A 9,407-nucleotide genomic window follows, 5' to 3' on the forward strand; every position below is an offset into this window, starting at 1 on the left:
TGTCAGCGGATACCTTCAAAATATTACTCGAACTCAGAGGGTCGATACCTGAGCCCGCGATACAGTCTGGCGATACGTATACCGGTCAGCAGAAACACGGTTTTGACAGCTGTAAATTAATCAAAACTTGGATGTACAATATCAGGTTGCAGGCTCCCAAACTAGCTAGAAAGTGTGAGATTAAACATTAATATGCCTGTGGTGCGGACGGACGGAAGGTCGGGTGGTCGGTGTACGGTCACGTGATTGCCGAATTTTCTAGGATGGATAGATTTTCTATAAAGCTATGGGGCTTCGAATTGAGCCCGTGATCAAATAAAATATCAGCGCAAAACTTTAAACACTACGTGACCTCAATAGATGCAAAAAATGAGCCCGCGATCCACTCAGGTGATGATGGTCAGCGTATACTCTAGTTTGACAGCTGTCAATTAACCTTCATTAGGATGGCGAATATTCGAATTAACAGACTAAGAGTGTGAGTAGGACATTTCCGTCCGGCATGTAGTGGAAAATGCCAGATCGTGTACCTGAGCGAGCCTGAGCCCTCGTTATTAGTTTTCTGATAGAGGTCTGCACATGTCCCATTTTGACAGCTGTCAATTGACCTTAATTTGGCTTGCCAATGTAACTTTAAACGACTGTCAGCCAACTGACAGCCTTGCCCGGCGTAGTTTCGTTTTTATGTTGAATTGGTAAGTGTGACATATTATATCACCTTATATATAGGGGCAAAACGACTGGTCTTTTATCTGAGCCCGCGAGACGGTCATGTGATAATTGTCAGCGGATGTCTGATTTTTACAGCTGTCAATCTAATCGTACTCATACGGATGGCTTACATAACTAAGAGGCTAGTCAAGTTGTGCAAGATCTATTGTGACATTTGACATCGGCTTACATGATGTGTGTGTACGGGCGGGCGTACGCTACGTCATAACCAAATTTTCTCGGATGGATAGTTTACCAAATTTTCTTACCCATGGTGCTCCGCTGCCGGGAGCTCCGCTAACAATAGCTTAAAAATGATTCTATAGCGTACAGGGAGCCAGTGTAAACGCCTAAGAATCGGTGTAATATGATCACGCTTTCTCGACGCGGTAACAAGGCGTGCTGCTGAATTCTGCACAAATTGAAGTCTATCAATCAGATACTTTGGAAGACCATATAGTACAGGGCATTAGAGTAATCTAAACGCCAGGTTATGTAAGCATGAACAACAGTCTTAGCAGTTTATAGTAACCGCTAACACGACATTCTTGCTAAAACTCGTAGCAGAATGACAGGGGCACCCAACGACTGTTTTCTGTAAAATATCTGTTCGGAGAAACAAATATTGCCTAGAACTTGAGGACGGCTAAAAGTTTCTAGATGACTGTTCCATTCATATACAATTTTCGAAGCTTTTCCAATAAATCCGCTACGATTTTCTTAAGTTTAATTTTTCACATTTTACTCCCCAGGCTGGCTATTTTTCGTAGTAAAGAGGAAACCTAAAAATTTTCGGATTCAAAAATGCGATGTAGAGAAGAATTAGAAAAATCTCACTTTCGTAAAACGTTAAATTGCATCTAAAATTTTCGGGAAAGTAATACTGGGGCCCTAATAATTTCGAACAGACTCAAATTGCCCTAGGATGACTGAACAGATACAAATTTTATAGCGCCGCTTTAAATGCATTTCTAGAAATCTAAAAGTTCTCTGGATAGCCTAAAAAGTGTTTTAAATGTGTGTAGGAGGAAACCGTCGTTGGATGCCCCTGGAATGAAGGATGACTATCACATTTTCGCGCCAAAATGACGCTGGCTTACGCGAGCTTACTACTTAGTATTGAGGAAATCTTGTAGTTGTAGTCGTACTCGTCTTAGAATCTAAAGGTCTCTATCATAAGGGTTTGTTAATATGGGGATTTAAGCGATCGTTAATTAGGGGTCAAAACAGTAATAAAGATAACCATATAACGGCAGAACTAAAACTCGCTGGAATCGCCCTGAAACGACCAAAAATGTCAAGAAAACGCTGCCCATTAATTTACAAGGTAAGAAATTCGATCAGATGCATCTTTATTAATATTTTTGACCCCTAAGCAACTATCGCTTAAATCCCCATACGAACCATTATTATTTCTGTTACGCAACGGTTCTCACTCGTGAGCTTGAGGTACCTGTGACCACACTGGGGCAAAACAAACAAAGGAAACTATTATTTTAAATGATGGAAGCCTTTTGTTTGTCTTGTCTCTATGCATCCCTTGCTCTCCAGCAAGGCGGTTCAGTACCACGTTGTTTCCTCATGTACTTTCTGCTTCCAGCATGAAGAAATATCCTGACAAGACAACTTTTGACGAGCGAAGTTTATTCAGCGTCCTAACGGTTTTCACTACAAAGTTACACTGCACAATGAATAATAATTTTAAGCGTGATCTACAGCTAACTGAATGTGAACAAAGAATGGTCCGTATTGGGAATAACGATCTAAACAATCGTCGGCTAATTGAATATGCCAGCCTCGTTCCCAGTCGTACTCGGCGATTTCGGATGTGACGTCACCTGTCAAGCTTGTCGGGAAAATTCGCCTCGCGCTATCGCGCTCAGTTCCAAGCCTCCTCTGGTCACTCGGATAGCGCGAACAGGCCTGGGTACGAGGCTGTGAATATGCAATAGCGTATTGCAACACACGCGATGAATGGCATGCTGCAACTGAAAGCGCCTATTCATCTAAGGTAAATTTGCAAATCGATCGCTCTCCATAATTAGACCTTTAGACATGAACCTCCCCTGAATTTTTCTCTCGGTAAGAAAGCCATTTTTCATCATGTGGTTGTACCGCCCTGCGTACTCGCGATCCAGGGGTTATCATTTACAAAACTAAATCCACTTCTATCCAATCATTGTTGCCGACAATTTATTTTACTCAGCGAGTTACATGTACGTTAGCTAAATTGTATTTTTCGTATTAGTAACACCAAGAGCCAACACCAGAAAATTACAGTTTTTACTACATATTTGTGCGAAGGTCATTCCAGAATAAGCACTCATTAAGAGAAGAATCGGACTCTTTCAAACTTTCCTGCAAAATTTGGGGACATGATGGAAGCATTTCATTTCGTATATCATCAAGCATCATGTAGTATTTGGCCAACCTCTGAGCATACTTCTTGACATTCTCGTTCTCTGTAAAGCGTGGAGGCCCTTTGTAAACTACGTCATGTCCCCAGTCTGCCCAGAGCGTCATGTATGGTGTTCCCATTTGAACCTCTCCTGCTGTATCAACCTCTGGGAGTGCTACCTTTAAAAGTGAAAACATATTAATTATAAAACAAACTCAGACATTTCCAGGCCGCTTTGCGGCTTGGGAGTTCAATTGAGCAGCCTGAGATTCAGTTTATGAAAAAGGTTTAAAGTTAAGGGAGCTGGCACAAATTGTTGCAAAGTTGGACAGCGCTATCCACCCTATAAATCACTATCCAGTGGATAAGAGATCCAAATTTTGAATAACTCATGGTGTGCAGGCTTTTAGTGACGAATGGGGCAAGATTTCCGCTCAAGCCCACACATTGATTTGCATACACCTATAGTATTGTTACTGGGTATAGTGTTACCTCTTACCAGTCACCATTTCTCCTCGGTCAGAGAGGCAAACGAGAGGAAAAAAAATAAATTAATAAGAATTGCAAGATGACCCTTATTTTCTAAGTAAAGGATACATCAAGGCCGCATCCTGGTGATGATGTTAATTTAGGAAGGAAATAATTATGGCAGGAAAGGTGTACACATAATTCAGTTAGTCCGCTAATGGGATCAGAGGCATCTTGTTGTGGTGGTGGGCTATCTGTTATTTGGCAACTAATCATTCACTTTTTTATTTTAATCTTTAACAACCCCAAATCCAACATTTTCCAATTTTTAAAATTTTCAACATCGCCCCTACTTTGTATACATTAAAAACATTCGAAAAATCATCCAAAAATTCTCAAAGAGTTATTGAACCAAGGGCTCCAACTTAATGGAGTCATTTTTGATTGAATGAAATCTTGGCAAGACATTTAAGAAAAGGGCAGGAATAAACTGAAAACAAGCTTTTAACCAGGCTGTCACCTTAAAATACATAGCAAAACACCTTGAAATGAAGACGACGATAGCCGGAACTTTTCCAGGGCCAGTAAATTTTTTCGCGTTGATCGACGCTGCCAATCGCTGGTCCACAAATACCATAGCATCGGATCTCGTTTACAGTGTTGTTGAACGCTTCAACATATGCCTTCTTGAACTTTAAAATATCATCAATGGTTTGAAAAGTAACTCGGGCGCCTACAATGTCCGTTATTTTGCGATAGTCCGTTATTCCGTCTTTTTCCATCTTCGTCGACAGTGATGACAAACTCTTGATCCTTCCAGTCACAACTCCAATAATACCGTTGTCATTCAAAACGCTTTCAAGGCGTGCTTGCAAGGTTTTCAGAACTTCAGGTAAAGCTTTGTAGAACTTGTAAAATTCAGCATCAAATTCAACTTTCTCTCCTTTTTTACCGATGGCCCTGATACCAATCGGGAAGGCAGACCGTTTTTTGCTGAGCGAGTAAATTTTTTTGAGCATGTCAGGGCCGTATTCGAGTTCTGCGATGTTCCATTCGTACCCCATGGGTCTGAACTCGGTAGAGTGTCCACCATTATCGTCATCTGTATCTTCATATCCGGGATTGGCAGCATTAAACGCGAAGAGATTTGCACAGAGGAACATAAGACAGAGAGCCATTTTATCCATCTTTCTCATGCCGTCTGAACTTGACTGGTACATTTTTGTAGCTGTAACTAAAGGGAAAATTAAATCAAAAGTGACCTACATTCTTCTGCCAGTAGATAAAGCCAGCTATATATTCTGTCGCCTCTTTTCATTGAAAGATGAATAACGATGAATTATAAGTATGCTTATTGTACCTTCTAAGTGCGCAGGGGTACGTAACTCTATTATGTAGGATGTGTGACTAGTCAATCAGGAAATCAGTACAGCTATGTTCAGTAAGACGCACACGTTCCCAGTAAGGCAATTGTTTTTCCCACAAAATTTTGTATAAACATTGTTTTCATTTTTCTCTTGGGAGTAACAATCGTCCCTTGAGTATTGGAAAATGAAACTTAAGGGCCTGTTTACATGGAGGGGGTGGGGGGGCAGGAAGGTTAGATAAACCGCTTAGGTGGGGTAACCCGCCTGTCCAAATAATCTCTCATTTTAATGTGATCACGTTTACATTTTAGGTGGGGTAACTTGACACATGTTACCTCACCTACCTGGGATCCCCCATCTTCATGGCTACCCGCCTTGGCGGGTCACCCCACCTATCATGTAAACGTGATCAAATTAAAATGAGAAATCATATGGACAGGCGGGTTACCCCACCTAAGCTGGTTACCTCACCTACCTGGGGTCCCCCACCTCCATGTAAACAGGCCCTAAATAGGCCCTTATGCAAAATGTTGTGGTACAAAACCGCCTTGCAGGAGAGCAAAAGTCGCACTGGGACAAGACAAACAAAGGAAATTGTCATTTAAAATTATGTATGTCTTTTTTGTCCTAGTGCAATTTTTGCTCTCCGGCATGGCGGTTTTGTACCACGTGAATGGCTAGCTGCAACGAAACGTTTATCATGTTTAAAATTTCTGTAATAATTGTCGTGTTTTAAACTGCCATTTCAGGCGATAGATCTCTGGCACGATATTCCTGATCACCTAAAAGACCTGAGGACATTTTTCTTCTTTTCTTTGCTGTCAGAAGAATACTCCAAGAAAACTGAGTAGAAACTAAACTGAACTGAAACGTAACTATGGATAATTTACCAGGCTCAGTTCTCCTCCCCCTGCTCCTCCTTTTAGTTATCAAAATGAAGTCAAATAGTATTCGGGGCTAACCGGAAAATATCCCGGTTCCTTTAATTTTTTGGCTCAAACCAATTACTTAATTTTCTTGTCCTCTTATCTTAATCTATGGTAAATAACATGTGTCTTGTAAGAATTCTAAGCCGGAGCGGAGTCAGTAAGGATTGTTATAATTATCACTTCGCTTTGCCCAAGTTTTTTTTTTCCGATTTTTTATTCACATTACCTTCCTCAAGGAAATTAACCTTATTTCCTAGCGAAACTAGGAAACAACATTGCAGGGAACAGTACCCTTTGCATCAAGTAATTTTGTGGCTTGGAGTCCCTTACTATAAATGAGCTTATAAGAAGTATAGTTCAAGCTACTCGGTTCGTTCCCACCCTTCCCCCCAAACAAACGCTTCTATACAGTGCAATAAAATGTTTTGCTTAAAAAATGAAGTGGACGTTTTTATGGCGGAACTATTATGAGTGTTTCTTGATTCACTTTACTTTCTTCGTTTTCTTTTTTCACTTGGATGAAATAATACTTCTTGTCTTTCGTCTTTCTGATGTAGTTTGTTTATATTTTAAAAAGATTTCGCGATGACTAGATTTGTTACTTTGAGTCTACTTTGGTTGCTCTGATTTTATTTTGCTGCGAAAAAGGTTGATTTTTGAAGTTGGCAACTTTTAAGGATGCTCGATACAGTTTTTCAGTGTCAATACCTCCCCTAAGTTTGAGCATAAGCTACGTCGCCATAAACAAAGATTTGGAAAAATTGCCACCATAGTTGCATGCATTATATAAAGATAAAAATTTGTTATGATATGAGTTGCAATGACTGTGATCGGAGTTGTCATAGCAACGAAATGACGCCATTACCTATTTTACTTGCAGCAGTATTTCTCGTCACTGGCAACTGTTATTCCAAAATCGTTCACGGGAGTTTTTTCTCCTCCAATAGCCGCCTCGATGTTCGTGAAGTTTAAGCGAAATCTGTTATAGAGTTATCAAGATATTTTGGGAAGAAGTTTTTATGGCTAGAAATACGGTAAAAAATGGACAATCCTGATGTTCGATTGTTATCTGTAGAAAACGAAGCGCTTTTGACAGGCAGTTTCAATCTTTTTGAAAACGTGTGAAAGATCATGGAGATAGCTCCAGCCGATTGCTGGAAAGAACGTTATGATTTATAGTATGTATCGAGGCACTCTTGTCAGTGTGTCTTGTTAGCGGTTCTGTAAACATTTCGGCGTACTCTAACAAATTAGCAAATAATTTTTTAACGGTTCGATAGATTTTTTTAAAAAAAATTAAGAATCGAGATCAACCGTCCTTTTATATGAACTCTTAGTTTCAAGATTATTGATGTATTGTAAGGCAGTAAAATAAAGGCTACAATTCGATAATTTGTTATCTGAAGTTTCGTCTTTTCAAGTGAAAGCCTCTCAATATTTAAGGATATTGTCTCCAAGTATCATTTTCACGTCGTGAACAGCAGTAACTAACAAGGCATTTTAAATTTGCATTTGAAATATGCTAGCTGTCGTTGTGCGCGAAAATATGAAACTTGGAGACAATAGCCCTGAATAATGAGAGGCTCTCACTTGTAAACACATAATTTCGTTATCTCGATAACGCTCTTACAGATTTCGCTTAAACTTCACTAACATTGAGGCGACTTTTGGAGGAACGATTTTGGAAGAACAGTTGCCAGTGACGAGAAATACTGCTCTAAGTAAAATAGGGAATGGTGTCATTTCGTTGCTATGACAAATCCGATGTCATTGCAACCCATATCATAACAAATTTTCATCTTTCTGCAATATAACCAGGGGCACCCAACGTCAATTTTCGGAAAATATCTGTTCGGAAGACGATTGGAGATCTAGAATTTTCGGAACATTTATTGTAAAATTCTTCGCTTGCCTGCCTCTCCTAGGATTTTCGAACATCTAAAAAATGGTAGAATTGCCCATTTTTAACGGATTTTTACCCTAAAAAGGTGACCTAGAATTTTCGGGAGCCTTTTTTCGGGCTGAAATTTTCGAAAAGGCAAGTTTTGATCCCTATAATTTTCGGAGTACTAGACGTTCAGCTAAGGATTCCGAACAGATGAAAAATTTTCAAGGGATAAAAATATGCCTATATCTACCGTTTAAATACTAAAATACGTTCAACAATGCTATGTTTAAGTGGTTTTGAACTGTATTCTCGTTGGCTGCCCCTGCTTGATATAACGTTGGTGGTAATTTGTCCATATCTTTGTTTATAGTTTATGCTCAAACTTTGGAGGTATTGACCCTGGAAAATTAATCCTATCGAGCCACTTTTTTATACCAACAAAAAAGGCTTTCGTGTGACTGTAGTGTTAATGGTCCAATCAATCATGCATAACCATTATTTGTAAGTCATTTTAGAAACAAGCAGTAAGGGTCTTAAAAAAAAAAACAGGAAAACAGTGAAAATAAGAGCGAATACCAAGACAATAAAAAGAAATGATTAAAGAAATGATTAGATGAGCCCCTGGTGTAAAAACCTCAAACCATTAAAAGTATTTGATTTTGCTCATGATCCTAACCTTATGTCTAATATCAATTTAGTATTTTTCTTTGCTTGCCAAGAAAATCTCCCTTGTTTGGCGACTAGAAGACCCGACTGGTGTTTTTATCTATCCGGCAAGCCATTTGACAAGGAGAACACAAGTACTATCTTTTCACTAGAGCTAAGCGCCTCACAAAGAAGCAACAACTTTTGCTACCTTTCAATAAACAATGGCAACGTTTGATGACCCACCATGAATTTGAACATTAGGGCTTGTTAATCAATAGAATTTTTTTGCTCAAAGTACTGAGAAGCTTAAAGAGAGAACATTTAAATAAGTGTAATCACCTCTAGTTCACCCTCAAAAAAGGAGCTCCCACACCTGTAATGCCAGTTGACTTGATAAACCAAGTGTTCTCCACGTCACAGCACCACTATTCAAGCTTCTGGTGTGGTGATTCTGTACGTTGTCTTAACTGCACCCTTTGTTAAGAAGAATTCCTGACAACACCTTGCTTCTCCAATCAAACACACGATTGACCATATTGACCAGCCGCTGTCTTATCCAATAACAGGCCCTCCTTGTCAAATGGTAAGTGACGGGAGTGCGGCACGATCTGTTCTCGGCTGAGGTTACATACATACGATCTAACCTCTCCTTACGGACACCTCTATTACGGACAGTTCGTTTGGTCCCAGAAATGCCAAAAATCATACATTCCCTACCTCTATAATATGGACACCTCTGTAAAGCGGAGACTTGGTTCTGTCCCTTTGGTGTCCGTATTAAAGAGGCTTGACTATCCTGAGTTTATTTGATATTGCAGGTCAGAATACAGGCAACTAATTAAAGCTGATGTGGACCTGCCTAATAATCAAATAATAGTAAAAAATTAAATAAATAGATAATAGATAGATAAATAGATATCCATGTTCTCACATCCTCGGGCATTGTTATCTGAACTGTTCCAGACAACAGGACCCCCAAATAATCACCTATTATTAGT

The 9,407-nt window shown here is 39.5% G+C and overlaps 1 protein-coding gene across 2 annotated transcripts; it reads right to left on the reverse strand.

The window, feature by feature from the left end:
• Positions 1 to 2,338: 2,338 nt before the first annotated feature.
• LOC140948175 (uncharacterized) lies at positions 2,339 to 8,882 on the reverse strand. Of its 2 annotated transcripts, none has more exons than XM_073397404.1 (3): positions 8,749 to 8,882; positions 4,120 to 4,805; positions 2,339 to 3,288 (listed from the first exon to the last, which is right to left on the reverse strand). In XM_073397404.1, the coding sequence occupies exons 2-3, from the start codon at positions 4,795 to 4,797 to the stop codon at positions 2,998 to 3,000; spliced, it is 969 nt and encodes a 322-aa protein (XP_073253505.1). In that variant the 5' UTR covers positions 4,798 to 4,805; positions 8,749 to 8,882; the 3' UTR covers positions 2,339 to 2,997. The 2 variants fall into 2 exon arrangements, with proteins under 2 accessions (XP_073253505.1, XP_073253500.1); XM_073397399.1 differs by having other exon boundaries at positions 4,120 to 4,811; positions 8,749 to 8,878.
• Positions 8,883 to 9,407: the final 525 nt, after the last annotated feature.

Source organism: Porites lutea, chromosome 1 (genome assembly GCF_958299795.1).
Source record: "Porites lutea chromosome 1, jaPorLute2.1, whole genome shotgun sequence".
Taxonomy (NCBI): domain Eukaryota; kingdom Metazoa; phylum Cnidaria; class Anthozoa; order Scleractinia; family Poritidae; genus Porites; species Porites lutea.